General features: G+C 37.6%; 1 protein-coding gene across 3 annotated transcripts; it reads left to right on the forward strand.

Annotated features, from left to right (window-relative positions):
- Positions 1-1,121: 1,121 nt before the first annotated feature.
- Positions 1,122-25,901, forward strand: fbxo15 (F-box protein 15). Of its 3 annotated transcripts, XM_072688609.1 has the most exons (11): positions 1,122-1,308; positions 2,409-2,492; positions 2,723-2,827; positions 3,900-4,130; positions 7,208-7,408; positions 7,913-8,036; positions 8,165-8,247; positions 9,841-9,986; positions 11,223-11,347; positions 11,874-12,080; positions 25,693-25,901. In XM_072688609.1, the coding sequence occupies exons 1-11, from the start codon at positions 1,280-1,282 to the stop codon at positions 25,723-25,725; spliced, it is 1,368 nt and encodes a 455-aa protein (XP_072544710.1). In that variant the 5' UTR covers positions 1,122-1,279; the 3' UTR covers positions 25,726-25,901. The 3 variants fall into 3 exon arrangements, with proteins under 3 accessions (XP_072544710.1, XP_072544697.1, XP_072544704.1); XM_072688596.1 differs by lacking the exon at positions 25,693-25,901 and having other exon boundaries at positions 11,874-13,623; XM_072688603.1 differs by lacking the exon at positions 25,693-25,901 and having other exon boundaries at positions 2,412-2,492; positions 11,874-13,623.
- Positions 25,902-26,705: the final 804 nt, after the last annotated feature.

Raw genomic sequence — 26,705 nt, forward strand, 5'->3', positions numbered from 1 at the left:
GTGTAACCTTATGTAACCTTATATATATTATAAGTCATACTACACTATAAACACAAAAGAACTGGGACACCTGCTCATTCATCTGAAATTAAGGTTATTAAAAATTAGTTTTTCCTGCTTTCAGTGCCAATAGCTTCATGTTTATGTGCTTCCTATTCTATTGGCAATACTTCTCTACAGGGTCTAGACAGGAGATACTTATGGGCATATATTTACAGAGATGAGATCGGTGACCATCTATATTTAGTGCTTGTTAGCAATGTTAGCCTAGCATCTCCTGTTGTAAACTAAAGAAGCCCACATCAGAAACCCAAAACATGTATTGGTTGATGGACTGCATCTGGGATCAGTGATAAATTATCATAATTTGATATTTCATGCATTATCTTGTCCATGTCCACACTTGTGGAGAAATAAAATCTGCCATCCTTTATTATAAATTGTGTATTTGTTTTGTAATCAGTGGAGTTATTAGCAGATTAGGCGTCCAGGCTAAATTAGAATACACAAAAAACTACAGTAACCAGAGTGCAATTTGGTTCTCTGAGGAAATGACGTGTATAAATACGGACGCAGACAGCCTATCAGGGGCTCCGAAAATATATGCGGGATTAGATAAATATCTAGCTGGACTAAAAGTATAATGAGTGCTAACTTTAATAACCTTATTTTTTTTATTAGGCCGGGTTTAATGATTAGGCTAAATGAATGAGCGAATCTGTGAAGTAATTTAACTCTGAACACTGTTTTAGGTATAAATATAGCTAGCTATATTTTTTAAAGAAGCTTTAAAAAATATAGATATATCGATATAATGTAGACTAATATTGACGTAACCATGGCTACCAAGTCCGGTGACATCATCATATCATAACTAGCTAGTGCTAGCTAACTTACCCATATTTCCAGGTGAAAGGGGGATTTAAATGTGTTGTAAGACTCTATTGTGTTTTATTTTAGTATTGGCTGATTATGTCCTGTTAACTATGCTTAATATATCTTTGGTAGTAATATTGTTTAAATCCTTAATTAAAATAAATAGCTTAATAAATAAATAATAAAACTGCGGCAAAGTGGGAGACTGTTTGATTTGTTGACATTGTTGCCATGGTCACGGCGGCGTTACAAGGCAGCCCGGACGCGACCATGAGCGTGTGTAGTTCCTTTACTGCCTAAAGAAACCAGAGACCGATGTAGCTTCTTTAATATACTTTAATATACTTTTAAACGCAGTATAAACCGTGTAGCTGAGTTTAAGAGCAGACAGTAGACTGGAAACATGTCCCGAACGTATTTACACTCGCAGAGGTAAGAAGCTACAGGGTTTACTTAGCTAGCTAGCTATCTATCTACTCTGTTTGTTAGCTATGCTAGCTAGCAGAAGCAGACCGAACCCGCATTGCATTAAATGATAAAACGACTAGTGTAGAGTTAAAAAGTAACCTATAAAACCAACCTGGGTGAAAAAGTAAGTTCTTAAAACTCCCGGAGTGCGGATCTGCAGTGGAGCGCCTCAGCTCATCCAACGTCTCTCAGCACAGAAACTGGAGTGTGCTCGACTCCTATTCTGCTCTATTTGGTTCATTATGGTGTACAATAAGATACTGCAGCTCCAGATTGAGACATGTGAGCAGAAGTAAAGCAGTCCAGGAGCGAAACTAGTGCTAACAGGAAAACATACAGACACAAAGTAGGGTTACCATATTCTGGATTTCAGAAAAGAGGAGACACAGGTGCTCTTAAGGTGTAGCACCTGTGGTGTAGAACTAAACAGCTACCTAAATCATGAAGCTATGTAAATAAACACTAATACATTAGCTAACCTTTAAAGCACTATAAATAATAACCAAATTCTCAAATTTTAACTCAATAACTCAAACTTTAATAACTTAAAGTTATTTAAATGTTTTGCCACATTTTGCACACATTTATTATTATTTTCAGGTCAAAAATAATAATTACAAAAATATATATATTCTTCCTGGTGTGTCTGACAGGCTACAGAATATTTGGTCCACTTGGTTCCACCTTTATAAAACCATAGCCTTTTTTATATATTAAACTGATGTGTGTTTATTTACATTTGTGTTCAGACATTTTAGGCTGTGGTGGGAAGCATTTTGACCTTTGGTTGACTTCAGATATATACATATACATATAGACAGATTGTGGCAGACGAGAAGGCAGGAAATCAAAGGGAAATCCCGGACATTTTACGCAGTTTAGTGAATCCTGACCATGCACAGTTTTTACATCCCAAAAATAGGCCATATTTTCACCCTAATGCTATTAAATATGAGTAGAATTAAATATACTTGTTAGCACTTGGAAGATATTTGCAAGGTACACATCTATAGAAGTTTTACAAAACAAATGTAACTATTCTTACCTCAAATGGTTTCTTTCAGCAGAATGAAACACACTGCCTCACTGAAATACTCTGGACGTCGGTCCAGACTTTCTGTCAAGAGTTCTGAAAACAACATAGAGCGGTAAGTTGAACATTAAGGTCACTTTAGCTCTTTCATGCCAATTCCCAGAAACCATTCTTTCATTCTAGTCAGGTTATTTACCACTCAAGACTTGAGTGGTTATTCACCACTCAAGTCGGAACAAGGCCTTTAAATGGAATGAACTTACACTGTGTTCAATGATATTTTAGACCCTAGCTTTACCGTAGTCCACCGTCAACATCCGCTGATTGTTTTTGACCCTTGATCAGGATGCCACCAGAAGTCATCCTGAAGATCCTGTCTCACTTGGATGCTGGATCTCTCTTCTGTCTCAGCTTTGTCAGTAAACGCTTTCATGAGTTTGCCAACAACAAGTGAGTTTGAGTGTATAATGCTGATTCATTTTAAAGCACATTGGAGCTTCTATACATGTTTGATTGTGAAAAGTACAGTCTACCAGCCACACCCTGATACAAATTTTCAGGTTTAGCATTGTTGATGGATAATACGCACTATATTCATATTTATCAGGTAGTGTGTCTTTAATTTTACACATGGTATCCAGGAACTGCAGGTTATGTCCGTTTCTGGGTTTTTTACCCAGTTCAGTTTTTTCTTTACATTTTGTAAAGTGCTTTTTGTCTGGTCAGGGTTTGCAATATTGTAAGATACCCTTTGGTGTCATCTTAAGACTTAATAATATCATTAAAGGGAATTACACTTTTTTATATAAATAAATGGCTAAGATGTGAACAGAGTCATTCAGAGTGGGTTTGGTGTGAAACTCTCTGTTCTAGAGAAACTGAGTCAGAATTGTCTACAGTGGTGGTGACTGCAACCAGACTTCTAACGATTTCCATGCCTCTAAATGCTCCCTCACAGAAAGTGTTTATATCAAATGGCAACGAATACTTGAGCCTGATGCCTGAGACCTTGTTTTACCATTGTTTTAAGAAGATTTTTGTTTACACATACATGTTTTAAATACATTCATGAGAGACCGGTGCATTTGGGATGATGTAGGACAATCAGGAACTATTTTACCATCATCACCATTAAATGTAAAACTCAGAAGAAATGTGTAGCTTCACTGGGTTTGGATAGTAAATAAAATAATCTACATTTGTAACCCTGGTTCCTATCACCACCACTGTAAAGTTAATGAATGCAAATGTTTATGTAGTGAACCATTTCACACCAAACCAAAGTGTCCTTTAATGTTAGCTTATTAACTTTACTATATTAATACTTAAATATCACCAAATTGAATTTCAAATTTGAGCCACTGATACTTAATGTTAGCACTTTCACCCAGCACTACATAGATGCTCTTTAGGCATCTAAATCATATTACAAGTGAGTTTCATGTGGAATGCTGGTCCATTTTCTAGCTCAAAAGAGCTTTTAAGCAGGTCAGTCCTAATAATAAACTGTTGTTTTCACTAGTGCTATGTGGTATCAGTTTTATGCCGGCCAACGAGCGAAAAAGAAGAGTCCCAGGCTAATAGACGATGTAACAGATGGCATAGGTACGGCTGGTGTACAAGAAAAGCCTGAGGGATTCTGGAGGAGACTGTTCTTCAAAGAACTGGCCGGACACAATGAGAACTGGAGGAAAAAGCTTAAACACATTCATTCATACACGGGTCTGCCAAGCCAAACGGCACAAATCCTCAGGTTAGAATGGGTTTTCTTCTTTTATAATTCATACAATTAATTAATTTAAACATCATTACTAAAAAAAGGAATCTGCTGTGGTTATTTGGAAGTTTGCATGAAAAGGCATATTTTAATTACCCCTACTTGCTCTTTTTTAATCCATGTAGAGTTTTTACATTTAATATTTTTACATCTTTCTACTTTTAAAAGGCTCTGTCAAGTTTGTTATTGTTCAGCTAAGTAAAATTTTACTCTTTGGCTGTTTTTTAAAAACACATAAAAATGACCAGTACCTTACTCATATACCAGTATAATCAGTAGTGTCTGCTCTAGTTGGGGGTTTTGTTCAGGGAGTTTTTTCAACTACACCAGCACTAGTACTATCATTCTTTCTCCTTTTAAAACCGCAGTGTCTGCTCAGACACTACTTTTTGTACGAGCGCGATCCCAACAGGCTGAAAGCCATCCAACACACTTTTGCTAATTGGCTTGGATTAATTAGGATAAATCACATCAGTGATCATGTGGCAACGTGGCCGACTCCGCATTGTTTTTCCGAAAACCTCTGACAGTGACATTGCTGCTCTGAAGCCTGTGCCCTGTTAAAAGTCTCTCAGGGTCGTTATGTGGTTTCATCTGTCTGCTAATTAGTCTGCAGTTTTTATCTGTTTATGGAGTAACAGTTTTGTTGTGACACATTAGACTCAGAGGCTGTTTACATCTTGCATTAGTGTGTGTTTCCAGTCAGATCGAATAATGTTTGGATTTTACTTGACCACATGAAAAGCTATGTGTAAACACACCCAGGGTGCATCATGAACAGATTATGATCGGATCCTTCAAAACACATTCTGAGGTGGTCAGAGATGTGTATGGAAGTCTTTTACATGTTCAGGTACTGCGGAAATGCATCTTTCTGAAAAAGTTAATGAGTAATTATTACTTTTATAGATACTGTTTCTGTGTCTGTATGTGTATGCATGCTTATTCCCTTTTAACCACAGCTTGCTGTATTACAGAGTGTGCTCCCTTGTAGTTGACAAATGCAGGGATGTTGTTTTTTTAGATGATCCATGGTTGCACTATTCCACAAATTGAATGTCATATGCTAAGAAATGACAGATATTATTTATCAGTGAAGCCAGACTGAATTGCTTCACACCATTCTTGACTTCTGTGTTGTGTTCAAAAAGTCCTCTGGACAGTGGTGCTGCTATCCATCTGCCGACGCAGACGCTTCACTGCCTGTTGCACGAGTTCATGTGCTTTTACAAACCATGTGAAATCAGCTTGTCACACATGGGACAATCTGTCTTGAGGGATCAAGATTATATGTGGATGAGGTCAAGCCACAAAATAACACATTCATCTCTCCAAGACTCATTTGACTACCAAAACCACTTATATTATGACTGAACCTCAGTAATAACTGCCACGCAGCAAGCACATTTGCCCATATTTACACATCAGTCTCATTTCAGTCTAACTGGAGACCATCAAGTGTAAAATGGCTAAGATCTTGCTACAATCCAGATGCTAGTCACATGAAGTGACCAAGTGTAAATACGGTCAATGTTTTCACATTTGGCCTGTACATGCAACCCTACCGAAAAACCCTTTACTTCAAAACAAATTCCCACATTTTGAATGATATGGGCTCTTTTAAAACTGATGCTATAGGTTAGAAAAGCTGTGATGTGATGTAGTTGTATCACAGTAATGACAGCATATTGTCATTTGGTCCACCCCTACAGAGAAACAGAGAAAAACTGAGATAGTGTCCCTTTTGTTATGGCCTGTTTGAACTACTGATAATGGCATATTCCCTATCAAATGTGTCAGCGAGTGTTTCTCAGCCCCTTGCTGTGTACAGGCTTATTAAAGGTTAGCCTCTGAGCCGGCAGCTCAGATTTGCTCAGTGCTCCTGGGGCAGCTGGCTTCGGAAACGCTGCCTGATGATCCGCGGGCCGCGGTGCACTGTTGTCTTAACCTCTGATTAGAGCTGCCGGGCCACTCAATTTTTCGAGTTGGTGAGCGTGGGGGAGTGGAAGTAATTGTGCTGCGCTCAGAAGCTTCGGCGAATTGTAGAAATAAATTGCTTGGCCCCCTTCCTCATGCCCAGACATATCCCCACCGGGTCCCTCTGTTACAGAGGCTCAGGAGGATGAGATTTACCTCCGTAATAATCATCTCCGCTCACTCCCAGACACAAACAGCTATTAAATCTCTCTGGATTTCAGCAACTCCTGCTCCCTCCTGCTTCATTCCTGTCACTCTAATTGATGTCACAGGGTGCTCCTGTCAACCTCCCAAATGCGTCATATTGTCTATTTCCTTAACGTAGCGGCAAGATGTAGTTTTAAATGAATGCTCCTTTACGCTAGCTAATGTTAGCCCATTACTAATCAGTGACAAATAAGGAGTGTTATGCTTCTTAACTTCTTTGACATTAAACATTAATGTCCCTTAAGAGGCACTGGTAGCCTATCTGCTTGTCAGCTATTTCCTTAACTTGCTAACTAGCTTTAGCTTTCAAATAAATGCTTTTCTTTGCTAATAAAAGCCTATCCCTACCTGTTTAACACTGATAGCCTCAGTACCTCTGTTGTAGTCCTAATTCTATTGTGTTGATTATGTGAGCTAACACTGCTACACACTGAACATAAATCATAAATCTGATCTCACCTAAAGTCAGTTTAAAATAGAAATATATGTGCACTGTATATATATATATATATATATATATATATATATATATATATATATGTATATATATGTGTGTGTGTGTGTGTGTGTGTGTGAAAATATTGGCCTGATATTTACTGACACACTTGCAAACCAATCAGCACCTGTGTATTGGGCTCTATCATGTTTCAAATCAGTGTTTTTCTGTTCTTTTGTAAGTGCAGAGAGGTATGTAAAATTGTTGTCCACAGTAACTGACCATATGCTTTAGATGCAGCAGACAGAGATTAGGTTTCTAAAAAAAACACTGGACTATGCCTGTAAAAAAGCACTGGTAGCCTCAGTTGGTAGACGTGTGTTCTCTGTGATCTGGACTGTCAGTTGTGGTTTGTGTGATGTGTGTCTGGCAGGAGTATGCGTGTTAGTTGGACGATCACGCTGACGGATAAGAGAGGACGGGAGAGCACCTTTGAGCAGACTCATGTCCACTTCAGCACGGCCGCTGTCACCGTTAGCTGGAGCGCAGGCGACTGGCCGTTTATTGACCAGCTCACTTCGCTGCAGCTGCATGGAGTGGTGCGGGTGCCCCTTAAATGTCCAGATGAGTACAAGTAAGCCCAACTGATCTGACCTAAGATTTGCGAAGAAATCTTATAACCCTTTTACCAATGGCAGCAGTGCATTACTACTACTAATATTATCATAACTATACCAAATTTGCTGTTATTATTTTGTAACTCAATTTTACCTAAGAAGAACATAGTTTTTTTATAGAATTATAATAATATGAAATATAGAAATATCATTATTAATAATTGTTTATTATCATTTTGTAAATATAATATACATTTTATTATATTTTATATTCGAAAGTGTCATAGTAAAACTCTAATTTCATATATATTATGCTATTGTGTTATATTACTACTGAAACAATAACTATAACAATAATAATAATAATAATAATAATAATAATAATATAACTTATCCTTCTTCATTTTTGTCTTCCTATTATTAAACACACATTTCTTAATAATCAGTTTTTATAAAACAATCATTAATGATTATTGTTTATAATTGTTTTATCATTTTTGTTGTTGCTTTGTATTCTGTAGGCCTGGCTGGAGATCACTCCTAGCTAAAGTGGTGTTAAATAAGGATGCATGGAGTTTGTGTGGTTCAGACAGAATGGTTAAGTTGCTGTATGTGGAACAAGGCATAACTGTATGCGTCTGGCAGGTACGTCTGACCTCTGACCTGAGCACACTGAACAAAGAACAAGTGACAGTAATAACTGTCAACCACTAAACATGTCTGAATATCTACATTGTAAACACCCTGAACCGTATTTACTGTTTGATTTGCAGGAGCCGTGTGAAATTGCCTTTGTCATGGTGAACTTACATTATCATAGACTTGTGGACAGAAGTCTCCTGGGGTCTTTTGCTGTGTATGACTCTTCTTATCTCCCTAAATTCTGCATTTTTGTCTCTTTACTATAATGACAGAGTGAACTACTCTTTTTCTACTATGTTATTGACATGTTAGCTTCACTGTTACTGAGCCAGGCCTTTGTCTCTCAGCTTTGCTCAAGGTTACAACAAACCTTTTCACAGAGCATCACTTCTTCTCCAGCCAGTGTGTTAGTCACAGACGTGTGTGTGTGTGTGTGTGTGTGTGTGTGTGTGTGACAAATCGCCTGCAGTGTGACAACTCCATCTTCTGGCGATAGCGAACACTGTCCATGCACACACTGCAGTGTTTCCTAACTCACACACACACACACACACACACACACACACACACACACACACACAAACACACATACACACAAAAACACATCTTTCTCCCTTCTGTTACCACACTAGCTCTCTGTAGCCCATAAGGCTGACTAACAACCATGTGTGTTAACAGGTTTTGTGTTTCATTCAACTGCTGTTACAGTTCCTCATTTGGACATGATTACTCAAACTAAAACAATAATCCCTTCAAATTGTTCTTCCAGATTAATCAGCACTAATTTATTAGCAGCGTGCATGAGGATAAAGCATGTTTCAGTTTCTCCTGCAGTCTCAACAGCAACATTGTGTTTACCTATAAACATTAGAATAAACCCTAATAAACATAAAGTCAGTGGTCAGTGAGTGTGTTTACTGTAAAACTCTACATAACATTAGAATAAACCCTAATAAACATAAAGTCAGTGGTCAGTGAGTGTGTTTACTGTAAAACTCCATATAACATTATAATAAACTCAAATAAACATAAAGTTAGTGGTCAGTGAGTGTGTTTACTGTAAAACTCTATATAACATTAGAATAAACCCTAATAAACATAAAGTCAGTGGTCAGTGAGTGTGTTTACTGTAAAACTCTATATAACATTAGAATAAACCCTAATAAACATAAAGTCAGTGGTCAGTGAGTGTGTTTACTGTAAAACTCCATATAACATTAGAATAAACCCTAATAAACATAAAGTCAGTGGTCAGTGAGTGTGTTTACTGTAAAACTCTATATAACATTAGAATAAACCCATATAAACATAAAGTCAGTGGTCAGTGAGAGTGTTTACTGTAAAACTATATAACATTAGAATAAACCCTAATAAACATTAAGTCAGTGGTCAGTGAGTGTGTTTACTGTAAAACTCTATATAACATTAGAATAAACCCTAATAAACATAAAGTCAGTGGTCAGAACATCAAGTCTTTATATGTTGGTTAGAAAAACACAGAAGACCAGTTAAAGGATCACAGGTTTGGTTGGTAACTTATCGGTGAACTCCAGTCACTATATAGATTTCCACCAGCAGCTCAACTGATTTACTTTAATGAGGGACTGATTAGATATAGTAGGTGTTGGATGGGAACTGGGTTAGTTTATACTGGCCTTCTCAGATTGTTTGTTTTTTTGTGTGTGTTTTGAAAAGTTTTTTCTTTTCCATTTCTTTTGCTTGATTATTTTCTAATCTTTTGTTACTCAGTTACTGATATAGTGGAAAGCGACAGCCCTACTTCACTCACACACTCTCTGTTCTCTAGCCAGCATCAGCCAGCAGAGCACGCAGCTGCTTTTGATGATGTGGACCCGGAGTACGGTCTCCATGGATACGCTGTGCATATTGAGCTGCACAATACAGTAGAGAGCATCACATCTGGACGCTTTAGCCAGCTGTTCTGCAGGAAAGGTACATACTAAGTATTTAAAGCTAAAATTGTTTCATCATTTTACACTTCTAGCCCTGAAGAATCTAAGAATATTGTTACTTACAAATACTTGGTTTTGACATCTTTGCAGTAGTTAGATGAGGAAAATGTATGGTTGTGCACAGGTTCTGCTCAACACAGAGTAAAACAACTATTATTGTACTATATTATAATAACCTACTATCAGTCCACAATGGACCCTTCGTTCTGTCCTGCCCTTTTCTCCCAAAAATGGCGTTTCAGTGTATTCTGGACCCTTTCTATATGTGATATCCCACAGGCATATAGAAAGAATCACTCAAATACGGAATGTAATATAATCTAATGTGTAATGATCACTTGTACACACCAAAACATCTGACGAAAAAAAAAAGCCCCCCCCCCCCCCCCCCAAAAAAAAAAACGGATTCCTAATCTTGGACTAAATTGCAAGTTATTTTTTTAGGCCTAAACCTAATCTGGGTCTGGAAAAAATGGGAAACTGGTCCAAATATTGTGTATCAGCATTCCACAAGTCCCCCGCCTCGCCCACTAATTACTGTCATATATTAATTTTTTCCTAAACTGCTCTAAATGAAGATCTTTCCACGTGTTCTTAACTGCTGTCCACACACCAAATAGCATTTGGGTTTTCCTTCTACACAAGTTTCCCAACTCAGTCAATAACTCTCGATGTGTTTTAGGTCTGCTGATTGTGTTGCTGACACCTGAACTTCCTTATAATGCACTGCATGGGTTGCAAGTTGTTTTTATTCTGACATGAGATTATTCCTTAAAACACATCCAGCACAGCTGATTAACACCAGTGTAGGACAATATGATTTGTTTTAGTATTGTTTTGATGTGTGCATTTTGATGCACAGACAGTAGAGGGTGCTAGAGTGCTGAGATTTATCAAAGACATCCTGCAGGTTGCCCCCAAACAACCCTGAACATTTGGAAAATTACCAGAATATCTGGTAAGAGGATAAGTCTGATACAAATATATTTTTTTCTAATACCAGCTGAATAGCCATTAATGTGTTGCCTATGTGTGGTGTTTTAAAATGATATTTTAACCACTTATAGTTAATTAATGCTGAATCCAGTTTAAAACACTAAAAAGGATACATTAATTTTATTTTTTTTCTTTTAATATAAACACCCCACAAATCAGAATCTCTAAGCGCTGTGAGTTTGGTATTAAACATGTTGCATGATGGTGTGTGTCTCTCCAGATCAGATAGAAGATGGTTTTATAAAGCTGAAAGTTATCAGCAAAAGCAACAGATCCCAACACACTACTCTCTGTGGAAGCATCAGTCTGCCCTGGAGCACAGACGCCCTACAGGGACAGGTTGAGGTATTAATACATTAATTCATATTGGTATTAGCAGCTGGAGTTCATAATTTAAACATTTTATCCAGAGTAAATTTGGATTATTTAAACTTTGATCTAGATTTAGAATCAGATTATTTAATTTATTTAATCCTAAACCATGTACAATGATTATTATTATTTGTAGTAGTAGTAATAGTAATAGTAGTAGCGGTTGTAAAATAATACAAAATGATAATGATTATTCTATGAATTGATCAATGCTATTAATAGTAGCATATTATTATATAATAGTACCAATAATCTTCAATTAGTCCAGATGTGCTTGAAGTATCCCCCTATTTTTATCCAGATTTATATTAGCTCCCTAATTTAACCCCAGCCATTTAATAATAAAGTTAATAATATGGATAATTAAACTTTTGAATATTACTACTCATAATACATATTTGTACATTAATGTACATTCTGTACATTAATTTAGTAGTAACTAGTAAATCAAAGACCACTGACAATTTGATGTGTGTGTTATATTTGTTATTCTCCTCAGGGCTCTTGCATGCTGACCCTGACTGTGTTTGACGAAGCCCATTTACCTTTCTGGTGTGTCAGTGCTCCTGTAGCCGTGACTAAATCCAATCAAGCAGAAATTTTATATGACTGCAACGGAGAGAGTTTCTGTATCCGATATGAGGACGCGGAGGGGAGGGTGGAGATCGAGCTGCAGCAGATGGAGGATCAGAAACAGTACTTCATGGTTAATCTAATCATTTTCCTTTCTGTTAGCAAAGTGAATAAGCACTTTGGAAGAGATTACTAAGACCCCAGGTGGGCTTTTCACAGATTCACAATTGCGTTTTATACCCTGTTCATGTTAAATGTTTTATTTACTTTATTTTGAACTGGAATTTCAGTTTTAGGCTGGATTTCAGTATTATTACACTGTGAATTGGAAGGAATTAACAATTTGAAAACAGGACAAATACTCACAATTGCTTAGATACTGTTGCTAGGTTGGACAAGCTTGACATAAAATTCTTATTAAACTGAATATGGTTAATGTCATAGTTCATATTACAATACCTACATTTAGAGTATATGAAAGCTATAAATAGGTAAGTAAGTATAAAGACGGTCGTGATTCACTCTGGCTGCCTGTTAGTTTGGAGGACTTTCTGTCTGAACTCACACAATACCTACATTTAGAGTGTTATTAATATTCAACCCTAATGAGAGACTGAAACACACACCTCAGTTTATATCACAATACCTACATTTAGAGTGTTATTAATATTCAACCCTAATGAGAGACTGTAACTCACACCTCAGTTTATATCACAATACCTACATTTAGAGTGTTATTAATATTCAACCCTAATGAGAGACTGTAACACACACCTCAGTTTATATCACAATACCTACATTTAGAGTGTTATTAATATTCAACCCTAATGAGAGACTGTAACTCACACCTCAGTTTATGTCACAATACCTACATTTAGAGTGTTATTAATGTTCAACCCTAATGAGAGACTGTAACACACACCTCAGTTTATATCACAATACCTACATTTAGAGTGTTATTAATATTCAACCCTAATGAGAGACTGTAACTCACACCTCAGTTTATATCACAATACCTACATTTAGAGTTATTAATATTCAACAATAATGAGAGACTGTAACTCACACCTCGGTTTATATCACAAAACCTACATTTAGAGTGTTATTAATATTCAACCCTAATGAGAGACTGTAACTCACACCTCAGTTTATATCACAATACCTACATTTAGAGTGTTATTAATATTCAAACCTAATGAGAGACTGTAACACACACCTCAGTTTATATCACAATACCTACATTTAGAGTGATATTAATATTCAACCCTAATGAGAGACTGTAACACACACCTCAGTTTATATCACAATACCTACATTTAGAGAGTTATTAATATTCAATCCTAATGAGAGACTGTTGCTGACAAACCTAGCAACAGTGACTATGAAACTATAGTGTTGTAGAGGACATTTATTATTAGCTTGTCTTAGTAAATATTTAGTTATTATATGGACACTGTGAATTTTACTTTCTTTACGTTTATATTTTTTCTTCTGTCAGCAGGCTTTTTTTGTGCATTAAGTTTGTCTTATTTTTTTAGATCTGTGACTTTTTTTCTGCAGTGTATTTACCCACAGTGTTGCAATGCAGCAGTATGTTGTTTTCTGTGGAATAATATTTCTTGGACAAATACTGTATCCACCGACCTGGCTCTAAGTTAATTCACAGAGACTCAACAACCTGATTCTACCAGAATAGCATTAAAATAATGGCTATGCTAAAATGATTTTATTTGGTTGCAATTTCTGTTACATCTGTTGTTATATAGTTTCACATCATATAAAAGATATGAAGTAGGTAAGTAAATCTAAAGACGGTTGTGAATCACTCTGACTCCAATTGCCTGTTAATTTGGAGGAATTTCTGTCTGAGCTGGAGTTGATATGATAACCACAGAAATTCTAAATATTTAAAGGCAAGGTTTCTGCTGTCTGAGGTATGTTTCTTTAGTTTTAGCATTGGAGCTTAGAGGCTAATGTAGTTAACAAGTAATGGAAGCTTATGTACGCCAATTAGGACGGTGCTAACTGCACATCTAAATCATCACACTCTCCTCAAACTGTAGAATTGTTCAGAAATCTCTGATAGACTTGCTTAAGTGGTTTCTGTTATCTATAAAAATGGACTAAGGACTTTTACTACTATGTTTTATGTACATAAAAAACAGTAATATTAGTATCAGGTATATATATTAGTAGACTATATGATTTACTAGGTTTAGCATTGTTTTATGCAAAGTATTTATTTACATAAATTCCTAAAACCAGGTAAAACACCTGTTGCAAGATGGAATATTTTTATGTTCATTTTAATACTGCATATATATTGCAAAGTAGTTTTTAATAATTGGATGATTGGCCACTCTTGGCCATTGCTGCATGGCCTGTTGTGCAGTTGTCCTGTCTGTTATTCCAATGTTTCCTCCAAAGCATCAGTGAGGTCTGGTAATGATATTTGATGGTCAGATCGGTCACTCCTTATCCCAAAGATATCAGATGGAAATTATGGACATCATGCAAGCTTTGTGTGTGAAAGACATAGTTGTAATGTAGCTGAATCCATTAATAAGCAATGGTTTCCACAAACTTTTGGAGTGTCTTTTCAGGTAAGAAAAGAAGAAACTCTTTAGTTGTAATGTTCTATTGTCATTTAGCATCATCAGCATTCTTCTTCCATGCTGATGATCAGAGAAGCTTGGTTAATGTAATAACTGTTGGAGATTGGAGATTGTTTTTATTGCTGACGCTATGACACCATCGCAGTGTTAAAATAGCACTTGGCTCAGACTGGTGTTTGGAGGCAGTTCAGTTGCGAACAGGGCCAAATATGGACATAAACAACCCCCTATGGGTGGTGATATAATAGGATTGCCATTACATTCTTCTTCTCTGAGGTCACTTTAACCTTGAAAAGCTGCTTTTCTCACTATCTCTGGCATTTCCATTTACCTTCATGTTGTTAGGGGTGGCGAAGGCCGCAAAGCAGCTTCTGTCGCAGGCACAATAACCGAAAGAGTAACTAGATTGCAGCTTGTAGCATGTGCTGCGTTTGCCTCAAGGTTAACCACTCCTTATCTTCTCCTAATGTTCTGAACACGCTTTATTGAGCTGCGTTAGATACACGGCCCTGCAGTTTATCAAAGTTTCCCTCTAGAATGGGATTATGTGAAGTTAAAGGCTCTCCCTGTAATGACCTTCAGTAGCCATAAGTCACCCGGTGCTTCAGGAAAACCTTGAGAGGAAAGATTTTTCACATTTATGAGTTATCAGGACCTACTGGCCTCTATATGCTTCAGAAATAGCCCACAGAAGGTAGTCAAAAGGTCGCAGCGATGATCCAGTTTGTCTTTACACTTTAGAGGGATAGTTTGAATCCTGTTTAGGCGGTTCTTTTACAACTACCCCAGATGTAGTTAATTGGCTAAGACTGTCTGAAATTTGCTCCTTTAGTTTTGCACTGGAGCTACAAGCTACAATGATGCTAATAAGTAGTGGAAGCTTATGTAACACTGTTTGACTCACTGTTCACTAACACCAAATGTACAGACAAAATCCAGGCCGTGTCATAAGGCCCGAGCACACCGAGCGGACAAACACAAACAAGCACGAACAAATGTTGGGTGGTCAAATTTACCATGTGTTCGATGATGTTCAGGCAGTTGGCCATTACTTTGAACAGACACACAGCTACGCACCCACTGAACCTCAGCTCATGCTTTCCTGGTTACCATAGCGAACAGCTGAAATTTCGCCAAAGTTTTGTATAGAGAGGACTTATGTATTGACAAAAAAACTCAAACTACACTTCAGACAATCATCTGGGGAAAGGCAGTCCTATTATTGGTGATTTGCCATCTTAAATGAGGTGAAGCTAACCTTTTTAAAAGGTGGTGCAGCTCTTCTGCAGACCATGTAAAGAAGATAAAAAGGTTGTCTTCATTTTCCAGTTTTTCTTGAGCAATTTGCTGAGTTTTAATGACAACTAGAGGAGCTCTGCTATAGGCACTACACTAAATAGAGTCTAAGAGACTAAATACAGTTCACAGCAGCAGTCAAACACATTTTGTCATACATGAGGCGACATATGCCTGGAAAAATACAGAGATCGTACAATCGCTGAGTTCAATGAACAACAGTAGGTCATTTTTTCAGATGACGAAAGAGAAAAATACATTAAACACTAAAAAAACATTAAATAACCACATTGATCATTTGTGACGGGCACAGATGGAATTTCACTTCCGCATTTATTCCATCTGTGCAGTGAACACACACATACACGGCAATAAAAAAAACACATGCAGTGGACAGTGAGCACATGTGCCCAGGGAGCAGAGAGGGTAAAGGGCCTTGCTCAAGGGCCCAACAGTGGCCATGTATGGACAATTCGGACATGGTTCATCCAGACAGGTAGAAATTCACAGAGGAGATTCAAGGAGTTATCCCAGGACCACATAGAATAGAATATGAATACACCTTTTAACATGCATGTCTTCATCATGTTTCTAATAATCATCATCATGTTTCATGTTTCTGTTGTTGTAAAACCATTACAATGTGGGGTTTGTCTTAGAATGCTTGGTTGGTGTGTTGTGGCTTATAGAGAGCCAGATACTGCGATTCTTGGAAATTGCTGAACAACTCCACACAGTTTGAGGCAACCATGATGATTGAGGGACTGCAGTTAGCATCATGCTAATTAATTTTTAAACATCCTACATAGTCACATTAGCGTCATAGTTCTGTAATTTAGATTTTTGGCATCCTGTCCCTTTAAGGGTTTATTTATGATTTGGGGCTTGTCTTAGAACTCTTGGTTGGTGTGTTGTAGCCTATAGAGAGCCAGATATTGAGATTCTTAAGGGTTTATTTATGATTTGATTGCAGTTATTTGACCTGACTAAACTCAATTTCTGTTTAAAGGCGTAAAGCTGCTGCTGCTTGGTTGATCATGCATGTGACCACAAACTTAATGATACATTTAATAGTCATAATAAGAAGCATGTTCATTTACTCAGAAAGTTTGACCAAACTCAAATCTGTGTTTCAAAGAGAACATAAAATTCACCTTCTTTTTCCCAGTAGGTGGTACAACTGTGAAATGATTGCTTAAATTAAAAATAGAGCCTCTGATTTAATTAAACATTTTCTTTAGTTCTTTTTTAGGTACCAAACACTACTGTAAGTCAATTGTACATGACTATTTTCCACTCTAGAATTAAACCGACTGTTAAACAGACTGTTATTGTAACAGAGCTCATGTGCATATATCAGTTTTAAAGGCTTAAACTGAAATATGATTCTGTTCTGATTGGTTGCCCTGCATTGTGCCTCATACATCTGTCTGGGCTGGAAACTCTTCTTATAACCTCAGTGTGCTCTGTCAGACTGAAACAGTCCATATGTGTAAATGTGTTGTTGTTTTGACATCACAAAGATTTGTCTAAAACAGGCTGCATTTATTTGAATTTAGTGTCCATAAATGGGCCAGAGATGAAGTGGGGATTCAGTTGTTTATAAAATACATTGAATAAATTCATTTAATAAAAAAAGCAAGGTTTTCCATAAGATGGGCCGTTTAAAAAACGGAAACTCGACATTTCAGTAAAGTCAGATTAGACGGGAGTGGGAAAGGAAACTTGGCATTCATCAATCTCATTTGTTTCTTATTCTTTCCCCTCTTTCTTTTTTTTTATTTTTTTTATAATGTATGCCCATTCATTTACCACCAAGACGAATTCGGTTACTTTGTACTAAATGTAAAACAATCATTAATAGTCCGTCCTGTGGTTTCTCTGAGGACTGGAATGGAAATTGCAGCCATTATGCCATTTATAGCAGCTAATTTCGCCCTTGATGACTGACCAGCTGAGGCTGGCCTTTAAAAGCATTGCTCATATTCTATCACACTCTCGCTGGTTTCACATAATTTTTCTGCTGGCATTAAAAGCAGATATTATATAGATGAGGAGAGCTAAAATAGCCTGTTAAGCCCCTGCGGTACGGTTTTAATCACACCGCTTTCTCAGACATGTGTGTAAAGTCTCCCAGTGACATTTGGCCACTTGCTTGTCTTGTACTTTAATCTTCTGATTTACATTAAACTTCAATCTGGCGAGACCTTACTGCAGCAATTATTCACTGTCACCCCAAACTGGGCTCCTGCGCTAAGAAGGCTGCAGCCTGACCATTTTTGGGGCTGCACTGCCAGGATATCAATTAGCGCAGAGCTTTATTTGGGCCTCCTGTCACACAGGTTAATTGTTCGTGATACTACAAGACACCCTATTACCACTGGGACAGTTTTAGATTTAAAATGTCATATATCAAACACATTCAACTCTTCCTTTGACACTTTTGACACAAAATATTCATCCTCTATTGAACTGAGATGTTAGCATCAGCGCGAATCACAGATGCCAACAGCACACCGTTGAGCCTGTAAACTTGTCTTAGTTTGTACTCTGGAGTCTGTCTGGCTTCTTCTGTGGTGCCAAATAATGTCATGGGAACATGTTCTTAACCATATTGCCCAGTCGTAGCTTGGAGCACACTTGGTGAAGGTAGCTTCTTTATTGATCTTCATTATCATGTTTTTCTGCAGTTTTACCCATAACAGTAATTTTCAGTAGTGGGTAGCAGCAACAAAGGAGCTTTCTGAATAGAGAGTGTATTTGGTATGCAGCTGCATGGGAAATCAAACAAATTTACCAAAAAAAAAAACATAAAATAATTAATTATCAAGATCAGAACAAAATATAACTGTTATCAATTATAGGGAAGGCGTGTGGTTTATGCAATGCTAGCACATTGAGACATAATCGTGGAACTTCATGCTATTCAACATTATGTAGCAACTCTAAACTCGGTTGAACAGGATTTTACTAGGGTTTAGTGTAAACTTTAATCAACCACACAAAAAAACGGAATTAAAAAAATCACTTGGATTAGTTTACACTTTACATTCTATCTAATCTGTATAGCAATAAACACCACTGACTTAAAAACCTTTTTTCCAATGCAGGACAACATCTGTGATTGCAGCTTCTCTTGTCTATACAGCCAAAAAAATAAAAAAATAATATATAAATATATATATATATATATATCTTAGTAAGTGAAATCTTTGAAAATCTAGTCTACATATGTTGTATTTCTCATTTTAGAGGATTTCTCTGGCTAAGATATTTTTTTGCAGTATGATGGAGAGGAGCTGCAATCACAGATTCTGTCAAGCCAACATAAAACACAGCCACCGATGCCGTGTACCTGTGACTGCTCAGTCTAACGAGCCCAGGTGGTGGCATAAAAAGGGCCTGCTCAGCCTTGAATGGGAGAGAGCGGACACTACCGGCTCATGGTGGCCACACCCCTTTCCTGAGAGGAGCACCACAATAGCATAATAGTTCAAATTGAGTGCCATTTAAAATTTATTATGTTCTTTGCCATCAGCAGACGGAGTCAGAGAGAGCAAAATTGGCTGCACTCCCTGCTTGGGTAGATGGCGCTCTTTGCCCTCATCACTCTTAAAGTGGTGTTGGCAGGCACAGGCGTCTGTTAGCTAGTGCGGTACTCTAGGGACTCAGCGCTTTTCTTTGAGCATGTTGCAGTAATGCTGGCAATGCAGCATCTGCGGCAGGTCGAAAAAAGAGGCGGTGGCTGGCTTTTCTTGTACTGTATAAAAGGAGACATGTGTTAAGTCCTTACCCTCCTAAGGTTGGAAGCATTGCTAGAGATAGAGGGAGCTACAATCGGGTGGGTCAATCGGCAGTACCAGGTTGGGGGAATAAGAATTTATTGTGTTAATTCTGACAGCGCTAGTATGTTCAGGTAAAGTATAATGTAATACTGGAAGTGTGGCAGAGTACTGTCTCACTGTACATTATCTCCATTTCCCTGGCTTCTACACTCAATCCAGAATGCATCAGTATCCCAGCACACACTCTCACATTCTGCAGAGCTGCGCTGCTCATTGTGAGTCAACAGCTTTTGCCCTTTGCTAAAAAGAAAAGGCATTTTTATGGCATTACCATTCAGAAGTAATGGATTGTAATGAATTGTAATGCTGACTTTGAGGCCTTACAAGGTCTCGGGTACAGGAAAAAAAATAACAAATGCGGCATATGCAACCCGGGCAGGAGAAATCCCCTTTGTTAGTGTCGACTCCACTTTGCAATCTTGTTATGGGATTTCTTTTATGTTTGTTTCTTAAATTCACTTTGCCTCCCGCTGCGGCTCCCCGGAGCTCTGACACAGGAGCTGAGGGTTAGTCCGCTCCAGGCGATCAGTGGAAATCCTGTTGCAGTTGCCCAATAAATGTGTGTGGGTGTATGTTTGTGAGTACATGCATCTGTGTCTATGTACAGCTGCATACCAAACACACTCTTGTTTCTTCAGAAGGCTTCTTTGTTGCTGCTACTCACTATTGAAAATGACTCTGATAAAACTGCAGAAACACATGATAATGAAGATCAATAAAGAAGCTACCTCTACCAAGTGTGCTCCAGAGTAAGCCTGTGCAATAGGGTTAAGTATATATATATCAATGTTTTTTTAGCCCTGTAGCAGAAAGCAATATATATAGTGACTGCAAAACTTCTTTTTGCAGTGGAAGCGCCAAGTTTACACAGGTATCATCCTAATGAGAACACAATTGGATTGCAATTGGCCCATACTTCTGAATCATTAAACAGTTGACTTTTTCTGGATAAAAGAAACCCTTAAGCACCATTGGTGAAACAGAATTGCCTGTTTTTTGAGGAGCAGAAGACATATTTTGTCCTTTAAAGACAATTTGTTGTAAATTGCAATTTATTTATTAATACCTTAATGTTGAGTATTGATCATTACCAATGCAAACTGATCCGATCGTCATGTTTTTATAAACAATACAAGAAGATACTAGTACTACTAATACCTAGAATAGGTAAGTAAGGTATGTTCTGCTAATTAATACTAAATTAAAATGACTTTATTTCTAAATGGTGTTATGCAATTGCTCAGTTTTGGCAGGAGAAACATGCCTGAAGCCCCTTCATGCCCATGACAAGTCTTCGCAACCCACTATCACCCCATCTTCCCCCTATTTACTCTGTTATCTTTCATTCCTGGCTCCACTTATCAAAGCAGAAGCCGCCTGAACTCCAGTCCAAAGTTCTCTCCCCTCTTGTTTTTTCCCAAACCATCATATGCTGATTACATGGCCTAAACTAGCAAATGCACATACATTTACATGATGGACATTCTGGACTGAATTATTTTGTTTAGTAGTATTTTTTTTTAATTACCTGTCACTTATCATATATACTGTATGTAGTACTTTCCAAATTATTGTGTTGGGATTTCTGTGTTAATATGTGTGAGTAAGGTCGCTGAAGCAAATATGGACAAGTCAAGCACATGCTGGAAAGCATCAGAGACTAAAAGAGACATAGTTCCTCTTGCTTTTGATTGCTAAGAAACCATTGATTTATGTCCGTGCGGAAGGTTCCACCCGAGACTCACTCAAGCCACTAGAGCTCATGAAACAATTGCTTTCAGAGCAAGGATTTGTGCCCAAGGCATAACATCATTGATCTGTGGGCCTGCTAGGAGATGTAGCATGGAGCAAATTTTCAGCTGCCACACACACACACACACACACACACACACACACACACACACACACACACATGCACTCATTATACATGAGTTTGTGTGCATTAGGGATAGTCCACCACTTGTGTAGGATTCAGTTGTTGTTTTTTTCTTTCCACTGGTGAGAAGTTTAATGGCCTTGTTTGTGGAGAAAGTCAGAAGTTTATTGATGTCACACTGGGCTGAGAAGCTTCAAAACACCCCTGTCGCATCTTTATTCTCTTTAGCGGTCCCTCAGAGGTCATGCATTATTCACATGTGTTCATTTACACTGAGCTGCTTTCAGTGGCCTCCTGTGAAAGCATTGTTCATCCTTCAGGGGCTGGAGTGTGTCCTGTGCTTGAGCTTTGTGGCTTGTGATTAGATTTGTAGACATCAGATGCTGCCTTGTGTTATGGTAACACCCTGATTAGTCATAATATTAAAAACACAAGACTAATATTATGTTGGAACCCCTTGTGCCTCTAAAACTGCACTGACCCTTCAAGGCATTGACTCTACAAGACCTCTGAAGGTCTCCTGTGGTATCTGACAGCAAGATGTTAGCAGCAGATCAAGAGGCTTTAGCAAGTCCTGTTAGTTGGAGGTGGGGCCGCCATGGATGACCCAGTCCACCGTTTGTCCACTGTTGTTGATGAGTGTTTTTTTTTTTGAGAAGTGAAAGGACAAACATTTTACATCACAAGGCATTCAGGATTTTTAAATCTGGTAATCAGTTTTTCTTTTTTAATTATAATGCTTATGTCAATTTATGCTCCAAAAGCAGCCATCATTCATTTAATATCTTTTTATCCCTTAGCATTGAACAGAGTGTTTTTGTTCATGTGCCTTTAAGATGGATGTATATGTAAATGAGCTGTATTCTGATTGGCTGTCCTGTATCGTGCCTCATTCAGAAAGCTGGTCAGGCTGAAACACTTCTTCTAACAGTGTGTGTGTACATGTGTGGGCAAAAATCCTGAAGGCTGGAAAGGAAAATATGTGTTTCTGAATTATTGGCAGTTACAGAGACTGTGAGCAGCACTAAAAATTCATTGGATCCCACAATTAGCCTTCCTAAAAGAGACACATTTGGATATGATATTTGGGTGTCTACATACTTTTGGCTATGTAGTGTATATGGCAATATAATGTGCATTTTTTGCCGATGTGAGTATGATATTAAAATGTTTATTTTGTACACTATTGTAGATGGAAGTCTGAACAGGGTTTGATCATGTCATACTGCAGTGGATTTCGCTTCTAGGAATCCATAGCTGCTTATGCCTGAAGTTTAATCACAGGAAAGGTAGAAGTAAAAACCCTCCTGCTGTACCTCCTGTGCAGTGGTGGTAGTAAAGTTAAAAATGAATGCAGTCGCTCTTCTGGGCGAACATTTCTGCATCACTGCACACATCAGAGCGCGCGCGCACACACACACACTGCTGAAGCACAGATTTAACACATTTCACTCAAACCTAATGGACATTTACTTAAAGAATGACAAGTCACCTAAAGCTATGATGGGTGCATGCTCTATAGGAGAGTGAGGGCACAACCTAAAAGTCATTCTGAGCAAGTATTTGAGCAAGATGAATCCTTTTTAATATATTCCTTCATACAAGCCATGCATTTCTTTAAATCACTCTTGTGTGTGTGTGTGTGTGTGTGTGTAATGATCTAACAGTAGATGTGTATTGATTTATTCAGTATTTCAAGAATATTACCTGGGAACATACTACAGAACCTACTGTTTTGGAGATTATCTGGTCCCGTCATCTAGACATCAGAATTTGATCCTTGTTAAAGTGGAAAAGATTCTTGCCCATTTTACCTGCTTCAAACACATCTACATCAAGAAGTGAGTGTTCATTTGCTGTCTAATGTGTATATCTCACCCCTTGACAAGCGCCGCTGTAACCAGATTGTCAGTTTATTTAATCATACCTTTTTGTAATGTCTTAATGTTATGGCTAATCAGTGTAATTGGTAAAATAATGAATATACTTATCATGTGTAGATGATATGTAGAAGATGTCATTGTCATGAGTATGGTGTGCTGTGCTATGTAGAGCATGAACATAAGCAGTGTATTTAATAGGTTCTGAGAGAATTATATGGGTAGTATGGATGTTTTCTATTTTCCAGTTTTCAGGATTAGTGTCTGTAACATTTTGTCACAGACACTGATCCTGAACTTTTAAAGTGCAAGAATGAGTGTAATAGAAATATTACTAAATAACTAATTAACTAATTGCACAACTATGTGATTGCATTTGAATGAAACCAGCAAGATTGACATTTGCTCACAATGCCTAATGACTCATTTAATATTTTTAACCACGGTACTAAGATATTATGTGGCTCTTAAACATACTAAAAAAATAATTTACCTGCAGATCAGGTAATGAAGGACATACTCATTTTCTTGTTAAGATCTCATATCTCCATGGACCTGTTTATTGTGCAGACAGAGTCTAATGAGATAACAAAGCACTTTCACAAACATATGTTCCTGGAACGCGTCTGGATTTTTAATCATCGTTGATTAAGCAACCTTCAGCAACAAAGTCACATAAACTGGCTAAAATGACCTATTAAAGATGCTTTAGTATCATCAAAACAGGCTTAATATATTCCACACTTCAGTGCACTGGAGCCCAGATGTGTTTTCCTGCTGTCATACTCACATATGAACAATAATCAGCCATAACCTTAAAACCACTGACAGGTAAGATTAATAAAACTGGTTATCTGGTTACAGTGGCAGCTGTACTGTGGCAGGGGTGCGACACAGATATAAGGCAGGAAATGAACAGTCAGTACTTGAAGGTGGTGTGCAGGAAGCAGGAAAAAAAACATACGGATCTGAAAAAAAAAAAAACACTTACGGCAAACATATGGATCTGAGTCACTTTGACAAGGCCCAATTTGTGAGTACTAGATGACTGGGTTAGACTTATTGATGCTGTCCATGGAGGCCCCACCTCTCAACTTATAAAATATCTTCTCTCTAAATGTAGGTATTGTGACATAAACTGAGGTGTGAGTTACAGTCTCTCATTAGGGTTGAATATTAATAACACGATAAATGTAGGTATTGTGATATAAACTGAGGAGTGTGTTACAGTCTCTCATTAGGGTTGAATATTAATAACACTCTAAATGTAGGTATTGTGATATAAACTGAGGCGTGTTACAGTCTCTCATTAGGGTTGAATGTTAATAACACTCTAAATGTAGGTATTGTGATATAAACTGAGGTGTGTTACAGTCTCTCATTAGGGTTGAATATTTATAACACACTAATGGAGGTATTGTGATATATACTGAGGTGTGAGTTACAGTCTCTCATTAGGTTGAATAGGATCCTAACTTTGTAAAGCTTGTCCAACCTCTAAACTGCAACTACTAAATAATACATTTGTGGAGAAGCACATAGATTGACCGGTTACACTATTTGGGCTGTTTAATTTTCTCTGTGCTCACAATGTTATATACATAATAAGGGGACATCCAGGTTCTGATGGTGATTGATTGATTTCTCAAAAGCTCTCAGTCCTGTCACTGATGTACGATGATGAGCAAACCTTTAAATTAGCATGATAAATGACTAGTGGTTGAGATACTCCAGATGTAATGTCCCTTTAACCTTGTACAGAAGTGACAGTTTACAGACCATATACCATGATTAGCAGCCATCACCATCTTCACTGAACAATTTTTAACCCCTTGAATCTGAAGCATTCTCAATACTATTTAGTATCTACTATAAAAGATTCAGTGTCTATTCAGTGTTCTAATACTGAAAATTTTTCAGAATCCAATATGCATTGTTTAGTGTTGTTTAGTGTTTAGGAATTGAAGAACTTTATAGACTTTTAGAGTTTAAAGGTCATCAAACAAGTGGAAACAAGAGATCAGTAGATTCTATTTTCATAGCGATTGATATGTGCGTTATTACAAGGAAATGTCTCATTTGAGGGAAAATGCATCAAAAATCATATAAACTTAGTTTACATTAATCACATGCTTCCATTCATTCACACTGAGTAGAGTTTGCTTGTGTGCTGTATGTATGTGTATGTTTCCTCAATATAATGCAGGTGCAATTATTGCTGGCATATTGCCAGAGTGTGTTGCAGTTTTGTGCAGCAGCGATATGAAGAGTGGCCACAAGAAGGCATTGAAGGTCCATGGGACTCTTTGAGATTGAAGAATGACAGATGGGATGATATCTGTCTGAGGAACGACTGTCGGTTCTATATGTTGCTCCAAGGTAATCAGAGCAGTTGACTGCCATCCTTTTACCCAAGGATGGAAAAGCAACATATATCAGGTCAAATGAATCAGAACAAAATCAGATCAGCTTGTTAAATGTCTTATTGGAGACATTCAAATGAATAGTAATAATAATAATAATAATAATAATAATAATAATTTATGTACTAAGTAATAACATTAGCATCGCTGACAGGTAAAGTGAAAAAATATTGATTATCTTTATCTCTAGTGTCATCGGTTAAGGGGTGTTATGTTAGGCAGGAAGTGAACAGTCAGTTATTGATGTGATGTGTTAAACCACAGAAACCATATGCAAAATAATAATCTGAGCCACCTTGAGAAGGCTCAAATTGTGATGGCTAGACATCTGGGTCAGAGCATCATGTTTTTTCTGGTATGTAGTGGTCAGTACCTACTAAAAGTGGTCCAAGGACGGACCACTGGTGAACTGGTGAGTCATATGCACTTAAGGCTCATTGATGCCATCCATGGAGGCCCCAGCTCACAACTTACAGGACTTAAAGAATCTGGACACCTTTGGAGGTCTTGTGGAGTCCAAGAGTCAAATAGTTAGATCTGTTGTGGTGGCACAAGGGGCACCTACTCAGTATTAGGCAGGTGGTGCTAATGTTGTGGCTGATCAGTACACATTATATTAGTAGATATATGTGTTTTCTTGGACAGTTTAAGCTAATGCTATGGCTGATTTCAGCAATTTGTGCTACAGTGACTCTTCTGTGGGATTGGACCAGATTGGACCATGATGTCTACATTAACGTAAAGAACTGACTGTTCACCTAATGCCTAATATGTTAATGTATATCCCAGCCCCTGACAGGTGCCATTGTAACCAAATATATAT

The sequence above is a fragment of the Salminus brasiliensis genome, chromosome 1 (genome assembly GCF_030463535.1).
Source record: "Salminus brasiliensis chromosome 1, fSalBra1.hap2, whole genome shotgun sequence".
Lineage (NCBI taxonomy): Eukaryota > Metazoa > Chordata > Actinopteri > Characiformes > Bryconidae > Salminus > Salminus brasiliensis.

Coding starts and splice junctions, on each gene's coding strand:
- fbxo15 (XM_072688596.1), top strand. CDS start 1,280: ATGTCCCGAACGTATTTACACTCGCAGAG. Junction 9,987..11,222: donor CCAGCTGTTCTGCAGGAAAG/GTACATACTAAG, acceptor GTGTCTCTCCAG/ATCAGATAGAAGATGGTTTT. Junction 11,348..11,873: donor CCCTACAGGGACAGGTTGAG/GTATTAATACAT, acceptor TATTCTCCTCAG/GGCTCTTGCATGCTGACCCT.